The sequence below is a fragment of the Tursiops truncatus genome, chromosome 1 (genome assembly GCF_011762595.2).
Source record: "Tursiops truncatus isolate mTurTru1 chromosome 1, mTurTru1.mat.Y, whole genome shotgun sequence".
NCBI lineage: Eukaryota > Metazoa > Chordata > Mammalia > Artiodactyla > Delphinidae > Tursiops > Tursiops truncatus.
Genome location: NC_047034.1, coordinates 46,221,970 through 46,240,105, shown reverse-complemented (window position 1 = coordinate 46,240,105; position 18,136 = coordinate 46,221,970). Strand labels below are relative to the sequence as shown.

Genomic DNA, 18,136 nt, shown 5'->3' with positions numbered 1-18,136 from the left:
CATTAGCCTGTTGTTTTTTTTTTTTTTCCAGTTTATGGTTCTTTCTGTATACTTTTGGGATTCCCTAACCTCCCTGCTCCATACACCTTTTTTTTTTTTTTTCTGAAGTTGAAAATCTTCCCTTGAAGATGTCTGAGCTTTGTTCACATAGTACCTAATTCCACTGGATCTCCTTACTGATTTATAAAATTTCCCCTTTCCTCATATGAGGAACAGAACACTCTTAAATGCTTCTATAAGTACCATCACCTGAACTGACTGGGATCTTTAGAGGTGAGAGAGAAAGATCTACTTACCTCTAGTTACTTGAATTAGTGTCAGTGCTCAGTGCTTCAAGGAGCCTACTAATTTCAGTGTCATTTGCTTCTTTAGGGCTTAGCAGCCCCTTGTAGACACAAAGGTTAATGACTTCATTCAAATGTAATACATTCTAGGGCAATTTACGAATCTTCATGCACTTCTCCTTATATGTAATGCATTTTTTAAAATGCATTCAAGCTTTTTATCTGGTTTTAAACAGTTTGACTTCAGCATGGACTTCATTGTGTTCATTTTACTTGGTATTCATTTAGCATTTTGTACCTGCAAATTTCTTTCATCAAATTTGGGGAATTTTTAATTTCTTCCATTTTTTTCCATCCCATTCTATTTCTTTTCTCTTTCTGGTATTTCATTTACATGTATGTTGGATTGACTGATATCATGTGGCAGGTCTCTGAGGCTCTGTTTATTTTTAAAAAATCATTTTTCTCCTTGTTCATCTTGGATGATTTCTTGGATGACTGCTCTACCTTCAATTTCGTTGAATTTTTTCCTCTGTAATTTCCATTTGGCTGTTAAATCCAACCAGTGAAATTTTTTTTTATTTCTGAAACTTTAATTTTTAGGTCCAGAATTTCCATGTGATTCTTTTTTCTTTTTCTCTGATGAGATTTTTTTTTTTTTTGTCTCCTGAGAGTTTCATTCACTGAAAATATGTTTTGTTTTACTTCATTGAGGATAGTTATAATAGTTACTTTAAAATCTTTATCTGTCAGTTTCAACATCTGATTCATCTCAGGGTCAGATTTTACAAAATGTGATCCACTTTCTTGATTTTCATTTGTCAGTAGTTTTGAATCATATCTTGGACTTTATGAATAATAAGTTGTGGAGGTTCTGGATTCTATTACTTTTCTATGATGAGTGTTATTTCCTTTGCATTAGCAGGTTATTTTCTCGGCTAAATTTGAACTGTAAACTCTGTTTCTTTGAGGATAACCCTAGTCTCAGTTCAGATCTTTTGTTTTTTAATTCTGTTTCAGGTGGTTCAGAATCTGTCAGAGATGTGAGCAGAGTTAGGGGATCCTCTCTCTGGCTCCTGCCCTTTTGGGATTTCTTAATTTCTTCAGCATTCAAAGTTTCCTGGCTTCACATTTTTGGTTCTCCAGAAAAGAAAACCTGGGAGTTTTCCCACATGCACCCCTGCTGCCAAAGAGCCTGCCTCCTGGACTGCACTTAGCTCCAAGCTAAACTCCAAGGAAAGGGCAACTTTCGTTTATGGTTCTTCAACTGCCCTTCTCCAAGCAAGCTTGCCCTCCCCACCAGAGTCATGCTTCTGTTCGCATTCCAGGGCATTCTGGTAGTTGCTTTTTGTATTATGTCCCATTTTTCTAGATGTTTTCTGCTGGGGGATAGTCCAGTAGGGTCTTAGTCTGTCATATTTGGAAGCAGAAGTTCTATCCCTGCCTGGTACTTTGACTCTGGAGAGTCACTTCTTGCCTTGGTTAATGCGATACCCCCTAACCAGCCCCTGCTTCCACCCTTGACCCCTAAGGTCTATTCTCAACACTTCAGGAAGAGGGATGCTGTCAAAGCGTAAGAGCAACTTCTAGCGTCCCCCCATTTCACTTTAGGGATTTAGGTAAATGCTTAAAATGTCCTACTCTGCCTGATTGAAACTCCTTGGCCTTGACTTCCACGTCACATGCTTACGCTATGCTGGTTTGCATCCTACTTTTCTGACCGCTCCTGTTTACTTTCAACAACTCGTCTTTACTCTTGCTCCTCTAATCCTGAAAGGTCGGTCCACCCTAAACATAAGGTCCTTGGCAGTCTGGTCTTTCTCCTTTCCACTTTCTTCTCTGGAGATCTCATCCACTGCTACACTTTAAGCTTACATGTCAGGGCAAAGAAGCCTTAAGTCTCCCCCACTTTCTCAGCAGAGTTGCAAACAGCGCTGACGTAAGGAGAATTAAGCGCTTCTGGACTCGGGGTATCCTTGAACCTTCTTCTCGCTAGCATCTGCCCAGATTTGAATAAGCGCAGACCGAAAGCTGAGTGCGTTTGCCCAGGTTCTAGCTATGTTTGTCTGAAGATGGGTCTGAGAGAACTGTCCTCCCAGCATCTGAGCTCTCCCGCGCCAGCGCAGCGGACGACTGGGAAGCGGAACCGAAACGCGCGCGTCTCTGCTTCTGGCCGGGCGCGGAGAGCGCAGCGCGGTGCACCACGGGCGCACCGCACAGCAGGGCATGGAGGAGAGCGGCGAGTCCCAGCCGACCGCGGGCTGCAGCGATGTGCGCCCGAGCGGCGATAGCGGCGGCGGCGCCCTCTCATGGGCCCCCGAGGACGCCTGGATGGGCACGCACCCTAAGGTCAGGAGGCGTGAGAGGAGCAGGGCGCCGGTCCAGGCCTCTACCCCAGGCGGAACCCACGGGCCGTGCTCCCCTTTGGGCCCTTGACTCCCAACCGCATGGGATCGCCGTTTACGCGCGAACCTCACCGAAGGGGATCCTTTATGCTCACTGCTCGCTGCAGGCAACCTTGTTTTTGTTTGTTTAAATGAGTTGAACTCTTGTTCTGACACCGCCCCCTTCCCCCTCCCTCAGACCATTCTTAGCTGGAGGGAACAACATTGAATACATTGCCCCTCAAGGCCAGATAGTAACCACTCCACTAATCTGAGTTTTGCTGTCTAGGGCTCGTTCTGGGGATGGTCTCATTTAATACTCACAGTAACCAAGCAAACAGTTTGTGGGCCATGGATAAGATGTAGTAGTCTACAATGATTAAGGTTTAGGCACAATCCTCATTTGCCTGTGCTTGGCAAATTGCTGCCCTGTACCAGTCATGGCCCAAACAATGAGCGGATAGTGAATGGATATAAGGGTTTTTGTAGGAATATCAGGGACTAGATACTTTGGTCTAGTAACTTTAGTAGAATTGCAGTCTTCTGCTGGAGAGCAATATTTCATAGATAATAATCTAAAAACAGTCCAGAAAAGGAACAATTTGAAGATCTTTTCATCTTCTCTTGCTTGATTTTATCCTCCTGCTCTGATCCCCTTATTTCCCCTCAAGGTGAGAAAAACAAACACTAGCATGGAGGTGTTATTCAGTGCCATAAAAGAACCAAAACATGTAGAGGGATAATGGTGGTTAGGAGCATGAACTCAAAGTTAGACTGCCTGGGTTTGAATCCTGGTTCTGTCACCAGCTTTGTGATTTTTTTTTTTTTTTTTTTTTGGTGCAAGTTTCTCAGTTTTCTCATCTGTAAAATGGGGATAAGAATAGTACTAACCTTATAGGGTTGTTACAGGATTAAATCAGTTAATATTGGTAAAGCACTTGACATATAGTAAACATTACCTAAGTGTTTAATAAGTGGAACAACAGTAACAAATTTTAAAAACTTCTTCTAGATTTCATGTTACTATTTATATTGGTTGTTTGATTTTTCAGTTCTGCATTTGTATTATTCAGTTTGAAAATTACTTAGGTCGATCCAGTAACGCAGTATCAGATTTATCATCCTCAAGCACCATTTTGATTATATTATTCCCATGCTTAGAGAATTTCCTTATGGGTAAAATTCAAACTATTAGCTTGACCATCAAGACCTTGCCACCTGGTCCCCAATTGCCTTTTCAGTGTCATTTTCAAACACGTTTAAGGTTTGAGGAGGACAGTTAATAACACCTCTCTTTTCCTGTACCTGTGCACACTTAGGAGGACTTCGATGGGGAAGTGTGACTTCAGATCTGCACCCAGGCAGGTCTGCTGACGCCTCACTTCTGCTTTGTCCCTGCTTCCCCACCTAGTCACTGACATAGCTCGAATACCTCAGGCTTCTCTTGCAGGGGCAGGCTCCTGAAGAATGTTTGCTCAGTGCTGACCAACAAGTCTGAAAGCAGCAGCAGCTTGTTTGGTCCTTTAAAAACCAACAATTAAATAACTCCCTACTCTTGAGTGAGCAGGGGTGGGGATAGAGGCCAGGAGTGGTCTTCTTGCAGACTTTCTCCACAGGCAAATAAGAGACCAGGGAAATAGAGGCTCCCACTAACATGCGCCAACAAAAGTTCTATTAAAAAATGTCTCTACTCCTGGCAGATATGTTTCTTTATAGGCCCTTGAATATGTGTTGCTTATTCCCACCTTTGTGTGATTACTCACACTGTTACTCTACCTTCTCTATTTATTCAAATCATACACGACAAGTCCTTCAGGGCCCAATTTGCATCCCACCTCTGCCAGGAAACATTCACCAACCAAGCCACCTGAGTGGAGCTCCTTTGACCTGTTTCATGTTTTTTTATTCCACTCACTTGGTTTTTAGTCACTTACTGTCATGTATTTTTATTTACCTACAATTGCAGGTGTGCGTGTGTTTACCCTAACAATCCGTAAGTTTTTTATTGATAGGGATCAGGTCTTAATTGCCATGTGACTCCCACTATACCTATAAGAGAGTCTTATATATTATCTATTTAATGAATAGTTGTTGATTGAAAGAAAATATTAAGAGATTCTTCCTTCTCTATTTGACAATTACATTTTGATTTTCAGTATTTAGAAATGATGGAATTAGATATAGGAGATGCCACCCAAGTTTATATAGCATTCTTGGTTTACCTGGACCTCATGGAGAGTAAGTATTTGTTTTATTATTGTTTTGTTATTAGGGCGGTGGGGGGGGGATGAGGGGTTGGGTTGGCATACAGCGTTTATACATTTGCTATTAATTTTGTCACTGTTGTGATTTCTTTATTCCTTTACATTGGGAATTACTGGGTAACAGAAAATACTAGAATGATAAGGAGACATAGCTTTATAAGTGATGTTTGCTCAGCTGAGTATTAGGTAGGTGTTTGGAATTTTTATCTTTTATTTTTGATAAACATTATTGTCCATTCAATGATGCACTTTCAGGTAAGAGTTGGCATGAAGTAAACTGTGTGGGATTACCAGATCTCCAGCTCATCTGCCTTCTTGGTACTGAGATAGAAGGAGAAGGGTTACAGACTGTGGTACCTACACCCGTCAGTGCTTCCCTCAGCCATAACAGGTGGGCAGGTGATTTTGATCTTTGTTTAACAGGTTAGTCCCTTTCCTGAATAAAGTGCTAGGAATCATTAAATTAGAGGTAGTAATATATATATAGTATTTGTACACATTTTGTAAAATTTTATATTCCACTTTTTTAGTTAACTCCAGGTCACAGCAATGTACACTTGCATACAGATACAAACAGAGCATTTGTCATTTACACTTTTCCTTTGAAAATAAAATATCTTAGTATTCTGTCTAATATTGACATATCACAGATGCTTCAACAAGTTGGTTTTAATTAATGACAGAGATTCTGTAGAGACAGACATTGGAAAGTTTTGAAACAAGGAATGTGGTTGAAAATCTTGATTTTTCCCTCTCACAATGTGTCTGCCACATATTGTTAACATTTTCAGATAATCTGCTGTTCGATGACTGTAAAAATTTGGAGGTTTTGTTCCTTTCCTCTCAAAGCATTTGTAGAGGTAGTAATATATTTTAAAAGGAATTTGGGGGGCTTCCCTGGTGGCGCAGTGGTTGAGAGTCCGCCTGCCGATGTAGGGGACACGGGTTCGAGCCCCGGTCTGGGAAGATCCCACATGCCGCGGAGCGGCTGGGCCCGTGAGCCATGGCCGCTGAGCCTGCGTATCCAGAGCCTATATTCCGCAACGGGAGAGGCCACAGCAGTTAGAGGCCTGCGTACCGCAAAAAAAAAAAAAAAAAAAAAAAAAGGAATTTGGGGTACAGGGATCATTGCTTTACTTTTGGTTATTTGAGGAATAAGTTAAATATGAGTATTTAACAAGTATTCATTTGCTGTAAAGTATTACTGTATTTTTCATGTTCATTGGGAATTGTTTCATTTTCGACCTTTTTAACTTTATAAAAAGGCATGTAATCGTTTGAGGCTCACTTTATGTGCTTAATGTCATACTGCTAACATTGATCTATTGTGTATTTTGGAGGTGGGGAGCTGCCATATAGCATTCCATCGTGTGATTGTACCACAGTTTTCACACCTACTCTCTTGATGATGGAGTGTTGCTAATGTTCAACTTCAGGGGGTACTTTCAAACTGTTTTCCAAAGTGGTTGCCTCAATTTACTTTCCCCTGCAATGTAAACAAGATCTTTGGAAGCTGTGTGGTCTCTTATATTTAGTATTCTCAGACTTTGAAATTTTTGTCAGTTGAATGGCTTATCTCATTGTGGTCTTAATTTGCAGTTCTCTGATATTGAACATTTATTTATGTATTTAATATTTCCTCTCTTGAGAAATGTATTTTCATATCCTTTGCCTACTGGATTGCTTATAGTTTTCTCATTGACTTCTAGGAGTTCTTTATATATTCTTGATAATAATCCTTTGGGTTGTGTTTCTGAGCTTTAAAATCTGTCTTTCAGGTATCTTTTGATGAACACAGTTCTTAATTTGAATATAATCCTATTTATCCATTTTCAATAATCAATATCTTTGTATCTAATTTAAGAACTATTTCCTGTCTAAAGGTCTAAGAAGTTCACCTATATTTTCCTAAGAGTTTTAAAGTTTGCTTTTTTTAATGGTATGAGAGGAAGGCTAGGAACCCTATTTTCATTTGGATAACCATTTTTCTCCACCTCCGTTTACAGAATATTCCCTCCTTTCCTTATTGTCCTACATATCATCTCTGTCATTTTCCAAAGCTCCCTCTATGCACTGATTTGTTTCTGGGCTCTCTTTATATTCCATTAGTCAATATATTTATCCTTGTGCCAATACCACATTTTCCTAATTGGTAGCTTCATAGGAAGTCCTGGTATCTGGTTAACAAGTCTCCCTTTTTGCTTTTCTTCTTTAGAAGCTGTGGCAGGCAGCCTCTAAGATGGCTTCTTATAATCCAGCCTTCTGATGGTCACACTCTTGTGTATTTCTGTTCCCTGGAGTGTGGTCTGGAGTTAGTGACTTGCTTTCAGTAAATAAAATTTGGCAAAAATGATGGAATGTTACTTCTAAGATTAGATTATAAAAGACTATGGCTATTTGGGGTCTTTTGTGTTTCCATACAAATTTGAAAATTTTTTGCTCTAGTTCTGTGAAAAATGCCATTGGTAATTTGATAGGGATTGCACTGAATCTGTAGGTTGCCTTGGGTAGTATAGTCATTTTAACAATATCAATTCTTCCAATCCAAGAGCACAGTATATCATTCCTTCTGTTTGTGTCATCTTCAATTTCTTCCATCAGCGTCTTACAGTTTTCAGAATATGGGTCTTCCTGACTTCAGACTATGCTACAAAGCTACAGTAATCAAAACAGTATGGTAGTGGCACAAAAACAGCTACATAGATCAATGGGACAGGATAGAAAGCCCAGAAATAAACCTACACACTTATGGTCAATTAATCTACCACAAAGGAGCCAAAAATATACAATGGAGAAAAGACAGCCTCTTCAATAAGCAGTGCTGGGGAAACTGGACAGCTATGTATAAAAGAATGAAATTAGAACATTCTTTAATACCCTATACAACAATAAACTCAAAATGGATTAAAGACCTAAATGTGAGCCTGGATACTATAAAACTCCTAGAGGAAAACATAGGCAGGACACTCTTTGACATAAATCTCAGCATTCTTTTTTTTGATCCATCTCATAGAGTAATGGAAACAAAAGCACAAATAAGCAAATGGGACCTAATTAAACTTACAAGCTTTTGCATAGCAAAGGAAACCATAAACAAAACGAAAAGACAACTTACGAAATGGGAGAAAATCTGCAAACATTGCAACCAACAAGGGCTTAATTTCCAAAATATACAAACAGCTCATACAGCTCAATATCCAAAAAACAAACAACCCAATCAAAAAATGGGCAGAAGACCTAAATAGACATTTCTCCAAAGAAGACATACAGATGTCCCATAGGCACATGAAAAGATGCTCAGCATCGCGAATTATTAGAGAAATGCAAGTCAAAACTACAATGAGGTACCACCTCACACTGGTCAAAATAGCCATCATCAAAAAGCCTACAAATAATAAATGCTAGAGAGGTTGTGGAGAAAAGAGAACCCTCCTATGCTGTTGGTGGGAATGTAAATTGGTGCAGCCACTATGGAGAACAGTATGGAGGTTCCTTAAAAAACTAAAAATAGAGTTGCCATATGATACAGCAATCGCACTTCTGGGTATATATCCAGAGAAAACTCTAATTCTGAAAGATAATGCACCCCAGTGTTCATAGCAGCACTATTTACAGTACCCAAGACATGGAAGCAACTTAAATGTTCATTGACAGATGAATGGATAAAGAAGATGTGGTATATATGTGTGCGTGTGTGTATACACACACACACACACACACACACACACACACACACATAATGGAATATTACTTAGCCATAAAAAAGAATGAAATAATGCCATTTGCAGCAATATGGATGGACCTGCAGATTATCCTATTAAGTGAAGTAAGTCAGATAGAGATAGACAAATATCATATGATATCACTTATATGTGGAGTCTAAAAAAATGATACAAATGAACTTATTTACTAAACAAATAGACTCACAGACATAGAAAACAAACTTATGGTTACCAAAGGGGAAAGAGGGGAGGGACAAATTTGGAATTTGGGATTAACAGATATACACTACTATATATAAAATAAACAACAGGACCTACTATATAGCACAGGACACTATATTTAATATCTTGTAATAACCTATAATGGAAAAGAATCTGAAAAAGAATATATATGTCCACACATATATATTTTTTTCAGGTATACAGCAAAGTGATATATATATATATATATATATATATATATATATATATATATATATATGGAGTAAACAACTATACTTCAAGAAAAAAAAAAGACTATGGTTTCTGTCAGGCACTCTCTCTGACTTGCTTGTTCTGAGGGAAGCCAGCTGCCCTGTGAACTGTCCTAGAGAAAGTCTGAACATAGAGGAGTTAAGGTAATTACTGATGGAGCAAGATTCTTGAGAGGTGGGGAGTGGTGGATTCAAGAGACTAGTTGAAGAGATTAATATTGAGCTAGAGGAGGAACACCTGAACCACTGAGGCTGTGGGGCAGGTAGAAAGGACAGAGGAAGACATAGGTGTATCTGAGTGGGTTTACACGCAGGGAAGAGGACAGAGCACCGTAAATTCTAACATGAAGCACTTTGATAAACACCTATTCCTTTCCTAATTCTCTATGATAAATGCATATTGATTTAATAGAAAGACCACTGGACCAAAGCCATAAGACCTAAGTTCTGATCTTGACAATGACACAACATTTTCTTTGATGATTGGAGACACACCTAATTTTTCTGAGTTTCACTTTCTTTGTCTTTTATTGAGGGATATAGATTATCAGTAGATAACATGTAAGATCCCTTCCAAATCAAAGCTACCATAATTGGTTATTTTCATTGTGTGTATTGCATAAAATTAAATTTTTAGATTTCTATTAAATATTTTTTGTATGTGTGATTTGTTATGAGAATTGTTTTTTGATATATCAGGCTATTTATACCCTTCTTTGAGAGGCTCCTTACTCTGAGATTTTTCTGTGTGTTTGAATATCAACACACAATTTTACTAGCATTATTTCCACTAATGCTTCTGTCTAAAAGACTTAATTATTCACTCCTTAAATCTCTCCCTTTGTGTCTTTTAATTACTCTAACAAATATCATCCTACCTAGTATTATTAATATATTATTTGTTTGGAGAAGGAACTACCATTTAGAGTTTACCTGAATTTAATCCTAAAAAATAAAATCAATAGCCTGTTTGAATCAAATCATTTCGTAAGTCTAGAATAAATTTGTGTCCTATTTATTTCTAGTTTTTCCCAACTGGCGATTATTGCTTTTCTAGCTTTTTAAGTTTGTTTTCTTCTTCTTTTTTTTTTTATAACAAAGTGAATCAGTTATACATATACATATGTTCCCATATCTCTTCCCTCTTGCGTCTCCCTCCCTCCCACCCTCCCTATCCCACCCCTCCAGGTGGTCACAAAACACCGAGCTGATCTCCCTGTGCTATGCGGCTGCTTCCCACTAGCTATCTACCTTACGTTTGGTAGTGTATATATGTCCATGCCTCTCTCGCTTTGTCACACCTTACTCTTCTCCCTCCCCATATCCTCAAGTCCATTCTCTAGTAGGTCTAGTAGGACACAGTCTTTATTCCTATCTTACCCCTAGGTTCTTCATGACATTTTTTTTTCTTAAATTCCATATATATGTGTTAACATACGGTATTTGTCTTTCTCTTTCTGACTTACTTCACTCTGTATGACAGACTCTAGGTCTATCCACCTCATTACAAATAACTCAATTTCATTTCTTTTTATGGTTGAGTAATATTCCATTGTATATATGTGCTACATATTCTTTATCCATTCATCCAATGATGGACACTTAGGTTGTTTCCATCTCCGGGCTATTGTAAATAGAGCTGCAATGAACATTTTCGTACATGACTCTTTTTTTTTTTTTTTTAACATCTTTATTGGGGTATAATTGCTTTACAATGGTGTGTTAGTTTCTGCTTTATAACAAAGTGAATCAGTCATACATAAACATATGTTCCCATATGTCTTCCCTGTTGCGTCTCCCTCCCTCCCACCCTCCCCATCCCACCCCTCCAGGCTGTCACAAAGCACCGAGCCAATATCCCTGTGCCATGCGGCTGCTTCCCACTAGCTATCTACCTTACTGCGTTTGTTACTGTGTATATGCCCATGACTCTCTCTCGCCCTGTCACAGCTCACCCTTCCCCCTCCCCATAACCTCAAGTCCGTTCTCTAGGAGGTCTGCGTCTTTATTCCTGCTTTACCCCTAGGTTCTTCATGACATTTTTTTCTTAAATTCCATATATATGTGTTAGCATACGGTATTTGTCTTTTTCTTTCTGACTTACTTCACTCTGTATGACAGACTCTAGGTCTATCCACCTCACTACAAATAGCTCAATTTCGTTTCTTTTTATGGCTGAGTAATATTCCATTGTATATATGTGCCACATCTTCTTTATCCATTCATCCGATGACGGGCACTTAGGTTGTTTCCATCTCCGGGCTATTGTAAATAGAGCTGCAATGAACATTTTGGTACATGACTCTTTTTGAATTTTGGTTTTCTCAGGGTATATGCCCAGTAGTGGGATTGCTGGGTCATATGGTAGTTCTATTTGTAGTTTTTTAAGGAACCTCCATGCTGTTCTCCATAGTGGCTGAACCAATTCACATTCCCACCAGCAGTGCAAGAGTGTTCCCTTTCTCCACACCCTCTCCAGCATTTATTGTTTCTAGATTTTTTGATGATGGCCATTCTGACTGGTGTGAGATGATATCTCATCGTAGTTTTGATTTGCATTTCTCTAATGATTAATGATGTTGAGCATTCTTTCATGTGTTTGTTGGCAGTCTGCATATCTTCTTTGCAGAAATGTCTGTTTAGGTCTTCTGCCCATTTTTGGATTGGGTTATTTTTTTTTTGTTATTAAGCTGCACAAGCTGCTTATAAATTTTGGAGATTAATCCTTTGTCAGTTGCTTCATTGGCAAATATTTTCTCCCATTCTGAGAGTTGTCTTTTGGTCTTGTTTATGGTTTCCTTTGCTGTGCAAAAGCTTTGAACTTTCATTAGGTCCCATTTGTTTATTTTTGTTTTTATTTCCATTTATATAGGAGGTGGGTCAAAAAGGATCTTGCTGTGATTTATGTCATAGAGTGTTCTGCCTACGTTTTCCTCTAAGAGTTTGATAGTTTCTGGCCTTACATTTAGGTCTTTAATCCATTTTGAGCTTATTTTGTGTATGGTGTTAGGGAGTGATCTAATCTCATCTTTTACATGTACCTATTCAGTTTTCCCAGCACTATTTATTGAAGAGGCTGTCCTTTCTCCACTGTACATTCCTGCCTCCTTTATCAAAGATAAGGTGACCATATGTGCATGGGTTTATCTCTGGGTTTTCTATCCTGTTCCATTGATCTATCTTTCTGTTTTTGTGCCAGTACCATACTGTCTCAATTACTGTAGCTTTGTAGTATAGTCTGAAGTCACGGAGCCTGATTCCTCCAGCTCCATTTTTCGTTCTCAAGATTGCTTTGGCTATTCGGGGTCTTTTGTGTTTCCATACAAATTGTGAAATTTTTTGTTCTACTTCTGTGAAAAATGCCAGTGGTAATTTGATAGGGATTGCATTGAATCTGTAGATTGCTTTGGGTAGTATAGTCATTTTCACAATGTTGTTTCTTCTAATGCAAGAACATGGTATATCTCTCCATCTATTTGTATCATCTTTAATTTCTTTCCTCATTTGTCTTATAATTTTCTGCATACAGATCTTTTGTCTCCTTCGGTAGGTTTATTCCTAGATATTTTATTCTTTTTGTTGCAATGGTAAATGGGAGTGTTTTCTTGATTTCACTTTCAGATTTTTCATCATTAGTGTATAGGAATGCCAGAGATTTCTGTGCATTAATTTTGTATCCTGCTACTTTACCAAATTCATTGATTAGCTCTAGTAGTTTTCTGGTAGCACCTTTAGGATTCTCTATGTATAGTATCATGTCATCTGCAAACAGTGACAGCTTTACTTCTTCTTTTCTGATTTGGATTCCTTTTATTTCCTTTTCTTCTCTGCTTGCTGTGGCTAAAACTTCCAAAACTATGTTGAATAAGAGTGGTGAGAGTGGGCAACCTTGTCTTGTTCCTAATCTTAGTGGAAATGCTTTCAGTTTTTCACCATTGAGGACGATGTTGGCTGTGGGTTTGTCATATATGGCCTTTATCATGTTGAGGAAAGTTCCCTCTATGCCTACTTTCTGCAGGGTTTTTATCATAAATGGGTGTTGAATTTTGTCAAAAGCTTTCTCTGCTATTGAGATGATCATATGGTTTTTCTCCTTCAATTTGCTAATATGGTGTATCTCGTTGATTGATTTGCGTATATTGAAGAATCCTTGCATCCCTGGAATAAACCCCACTTGGTCATGGTGTATGATCCATTTAATGTGCTGTTGGATTCTGTTTGCTAGTATTTTGTTGAGGATTTTTGCATCTATGTTCATCAGTGATATTGGCCTGTAGTTTTCTTTCTTTGTGACATCCTTGTCTGGTTTTGGTATCAGGGATGGTGGCCTCCTAGAATGAGTTTGGGAGTGTTCCTCCCTCTGCTATATTTTGGGAGAGTTTGAGAAGGATAGGTGTTAGCTCTTCTCTAAATGTTTGATAGAATTCGCCTGTGAAGCCATCTGGTCCTGGGCTTTTGTTTGTTGGAAGATTTTTAATCACAGTTTCAATTTCAGTGCTTGTGATTGGTCTGTTCATCTTTTCTATTTCTTCCTGATTCAGTCTTGGCAGGTTGTGCATTTCTAAGAATTTGTCCATTTCTTCCAGGTTGTCCATTTCATTGCCATAGAGTTGCTTGTAGTAATCTCTCATGATCTTTTGTATTTTTGCAGTGTCAGTTGTTACTTCTCCTTTTTCATTTCTAATTCTATTGATTTGAGTCTTCTCCCTTTTTTTCTTGATGAGTCTGGCCAGTGGTTTATCAATTTTGTTTATCTTCTCAAAGAACTAGCTTTTAGTTTTATTGATCTTTGCTATCGTTCCCTTCATTTCTTTTTCATTTATTTCTGATCTGATTTTTATGATTTCTTTCCTTCTGCTAACTTTGGGGTTTTTTTGGTTGTTCTTTCTCTAATTGCTTTAGGTGAAAGTTTAGCTTGTTTATTAGAGATGTTTCCTGTTTCTTAAGGTAGGATTGTATTGCTATAAACTTCCCTCTTAGAGCTGCTTTTGCTGCATCCCATAGATTTTGGGTCATTGTGTCTCCATTGTCATTTGTTTCTAGGTATTTTTTGATTTCCTCTTTGATTTCTTCAGTGATCACTTTGTTATTAAGTAGTGTATTGTTTAGCCTCCATGTGTTTGTATTTTTTACAGATCTTTTCCAGTAATTGATATCTAGCCTCATAGCGTTGTGGTCGGAAAAGATACTTGATACAATTTCAATTTTCTTAAATTTACCAAGGCTTGATTTGTGACTCAAGATATGATCTATCCTGGAGAATGTTCCATGAGCACTTGAGAAAAATGTGTATTCTGTTGTTTTTGGATGGAATGTCCTATAAATATCAATTAAGTCCATCTTGTTTAATGTATCATTTAAAGCTTGTGTTTCCTTATTTATTTTCATTTTGGATGATCTGTCCATTGGTGAAAGTGGGGTGTTAAAGTCCCCTACTATGAATCTGTTACTGTCGATTTCTCCTTTTATGGCTGTTAGTATTTGCCTTATGTATTGAGGTGCTCCTATGTTGGGTGCATAAATATTTACAAATGTTATATCTTCTTCTTGGATCGATCCCTTGATCATTAGGTAGTGTCCTTCTTTGTCTCTTCTAATAGTCTTTATTTTAAAGTCTACTTTGTCTGATATGAGAATTGCTACTCCAGCTTTCTTTTGGTTTCCATTTGCATGAAATATCTTTTTCTATCCCCTTACTTTCAGTGTGTATGTGTCTCTAGGTTTGAAGTGGGTCTCTTGTAGACAGCAAATATATGGGTCTTGTTTTTGTATCCATTCAGCCAATCTGTGTCTTTTGTTGGGAGCATTTAGTCCATTTACATTTAAGGTAATTATCGATATGAATGTTCCTATTCCCATTTTCTTAATTGTTTTGGGTTCGTTATTGTAGGTCTTTTCCTTCTCTTGTGTTTCTTGGCTAGAGAAGTTCCTTTAGCAGTTGTAAAGCTGGTTTGGTGGTCCTGAACTCTCTCAGCTTTTGCTTGTCTGTAAAGGTTTTAACTTCTCCATCAAATCTGAATGAGATCCTTGCTGGGTAGAGTAATCTTGGTTGCAGGTTTTTCCCCTTCATCACTTTAAATATGTCCTGCCAGTCCCTTCTGGCTTGCAGAGTTTCTGCTGAAAGATCAGCTGTTAACCTTATGGGGATTCCCTTGTGTGTTATTTGTTGTTTTTCCCTTGCTGCTTTTAATATGTTTTCTTTGTACTTAATTTTTGACAGTTTGATTAATATGTGTCTTGGCGTTATTTCTCCTTGGATTTATCTCTATGGGACTCTCTGTGCTTCCTGGACTTGATTAACTATTTCCTTTCCCATATTAGGGAAGTTTTCAACTATAATCTCTTCAAATATTTTCTCAGTCCCTTTATTTTTCTCTTCTTCTTCTGGAACCCCTATAATTCGAATATTGGTGCATTTAATGTTGTCCCAGAGGTCTCTAAGACTATCCTCAGTTCTTTTCATTCTTTTTTCTTTATTCTGCTCTGCAGTAGATATTTCCACTATTTTATCTTCCAGGTCACTTATCCGTTCTTCTGCCTCAGTTATTCTGCTATTGATCCCATCTAGAGTATTTTTCATTTCATTTTTTGTGTTGTTCATCGTTGTCTGTTTCATCTTTAGTTCTTCTAGGTCCTTGTTAAATGTTTCTTGCATTTTGTCTATTCTATTTCCAAGGTTTTGGATCATCTTTACTATCATTATTCTGAATTCTTTTTTAGGTAGACTGCCTATTTCCTCTTCATTTGTTAGGTCTGGTGGGTTTTTATCTTGCTCCTTCATCTGCTGTGTGTTTTTCTGTCTTCTTATTTTGCTTATCTTAACTGTGTTTGGGGTCTCCTTTTTGCAGGCTGCAGGTTCGTAGTTCCCGTTGTTTTTGGTGTCTGTCCCCAGTGGCTAAGGTTGGTTCAGTGGGTTGTGTAGGCTTCCTGGTGGAGGGGACTAGTGCCTGTGTTATGGTGGATGAGGCTGGATCTTGTCTTTCTGGTGGGCAGGTCCACGTCTGGTGGTGTGTTTGGGGTGTATGTGGACTTTTTATGATTTTAGGCAGCCTCTCTGATAATGGGTGGGGGTTGTGTTCCTGTCTTGCTAGTTATTTGGCATAGGATGTCCAGCACTGTAGCTTGCTGGTTGTTGAGTGAGCTGGGTGCTGGTGTTGAGATGGAGATCTCTGGGAGATTTTCGCCATTTGATATTATGTGGAGCTGGGAGGTGTCTTGTGGACCAGTGTCCTGAAGTTGGCTCTCCCACCTCAGAGGCACAGCACTGACTCCTGGCTGCAGCACCAAGAGCCTTTCATGCACACGGCTCAGAATAAAGGGGAGAAAAAGTAGAAAGAAAGAATTAGTAGAAGTAGGAAGAAAGGAAGAAAGGAAGAAAGGAGGAAAGGAGGAAAGGAAGGAAGGAAGAAAGAAAGAAAGAAAAAGAAAGAAAGAAAAGGAAGAAAGAAAAAGAAAGAAGGGAGGGAGGGAGGAAGCAGGGAAGGAAGGAGAAAAGAAAGAAAATAAAGTAAAATAATATAAAGTAAGATAAAATATAAAGTTAATAAAATAATAATTAATAAGATAAAAAATTAAAAACAAAACAAAAACTGCACGGATAGAACCCTAGGACAAATGGTGGAAGCAAAGCTTTACAGACAAAATCTCACACAGAAGCATACACATACACACTCACAAAAAGAGGAAAAGGGGAAAAAATCATAAATCTTGCTCTCAAAGTCCACCTCCTCAATTTGGGATGATTCATTGTCTATTCATGTATTCTACAGATGCAGGGTACATCAAGCTGATTGTGGAGCTTTAATCCGCTGCTTCTGAGGCTGCTGGGAGAGATTTCCCTTTCTCTTCTTTGTTCTTACAGCTCCCAGGGGCTCAGCTTTGGATTTGGCCCGCCTCTGCGTGTAGGTCGGTGGAGGGCGTCTGTTCTTCCCTCAGACAGGCCGGGGTTAAAGGAGCCGCTGATTCGGGGGCTCTGGCTCACTCAGGCCGGGGGTGGGAGGGGCACGGAGGGCGGGGCGAGCCTGCGGCGGCAGAGGCCAGCATGACGTTGCACCATCCTGAGGCGCGCCGTGCGTTCTACCGGGTAAGTTCTCCCTGTGTCCCGGGACCCTGGCAGTGGCGGCCTGCACAGGTTCCCCGGAAGCGGGGTGTGGATAGTGACCTGTGCTCACACACAGGCTTCTTGGTGGCGGCAGCAGCAGCCTTAGCGTCTCATGCCCGTCTCTGTGGTCCGCGCTTTTAGCCGCGGCTCGCGCCGGTCTCTGGAGCTCCTTTAAGCAGCGCTCTTAATCCCCTCTCCTCGCGCACCAGGAAACAAAGAGGGAAGAAAAAGTCTCTTGCCTCTTCGGCAGCTCAAGACTTTTTCCGGACTCCCTCCCGGCTATCCGTGGCACACTAACCCCCTGCAGGCTGTGTTCACGCCGCCAAGCCCGAGCCTCAACTCCCAGCCCCGCCCTACCGGGCGGGTGAGCAGACAAGCCTCTCGGGCTGGTGAGTACCGGTCGGCCCTGATCCTCTGTGCGGGAATCTCTCTGCTTTGCCCTCCGCACCCCTGTTACCGTGCTCTCCTCTGCGGCTCCGAAGCGTTCCCACTCCGTCACCTGCAGTCTCCGCCCGCGAAGGGCTTTCCTAGTGTGTGGAAAGCTTTCCTCGTTCACAGCTCCCTCCCAGAGGTGCAGGTCCCGTCCCTATCCTTTTGTCTCTGTTTATTCTTTTTTCTTTTGCCCTACCCAGGTACATAGGGACTTTCTTCCCTTTTGGGAGGTCTGAGGTCTTCTGCCAGCGTTCAGTAGGTGTTCTGTAGGAGTTGTTCCACATGTAGATGTATTTCTGGTGTATCTGTGGGGAGGAAGGTGATCTCCGCGTCTTACTCTTCCGCCATCTTCCCGGAAGCCCCGTTTTCTTCTTTAAATAGAATTAGTTGGAAGGTTAACTTAGTAATCCATTTTTATACTCTTGCATTTAATAACTCAGAGGGCTTAAGTTTGTGTGTTTTGTTTTTATATAAAT

General features: G+C 39.6%; 1 protein-coding gene across 4 annotated transcripts in view; it reads left to right on the top strand.

Annotated features, from left to right (window-relative positions):
- Positions 1 to 2,456: 2,456 nt before the first annotated feature.
- TSEN15 (tRNA splicing endonuclease subunit 15) overlaps positions 2,457 to 18,136 on the top strand; it is a 538,803-nt gene continuing 523,123 nt past the window's right edge. For 2 of the 4 annotated variants that reach the window (XM_033853568.2, XM_073803605.1), the window contains exons 1-3: positions 2,457 to 2,633; positions 4,825 to 4,906; positions 5,188 to 5,323. In XM_033853568.2, the coding sequence (XP_033709459.1) occupies positions 2,511 to 2,633; positions 4,825 to 4,906; positions 5,188 to 5,323 (341 nt within the window). In that variant the 5' untranslated portion in view covers positions 2,457 to 2,510. The remainder of the gene's footprint in view (positions 2,634 to 4,824; positions 4,907 to 5,187; positions 5,324 to 18,136) is intronic. The other 2 variants (XM_073803611.1, XM_019952179.3) reach the window with 2 other exon arrangements.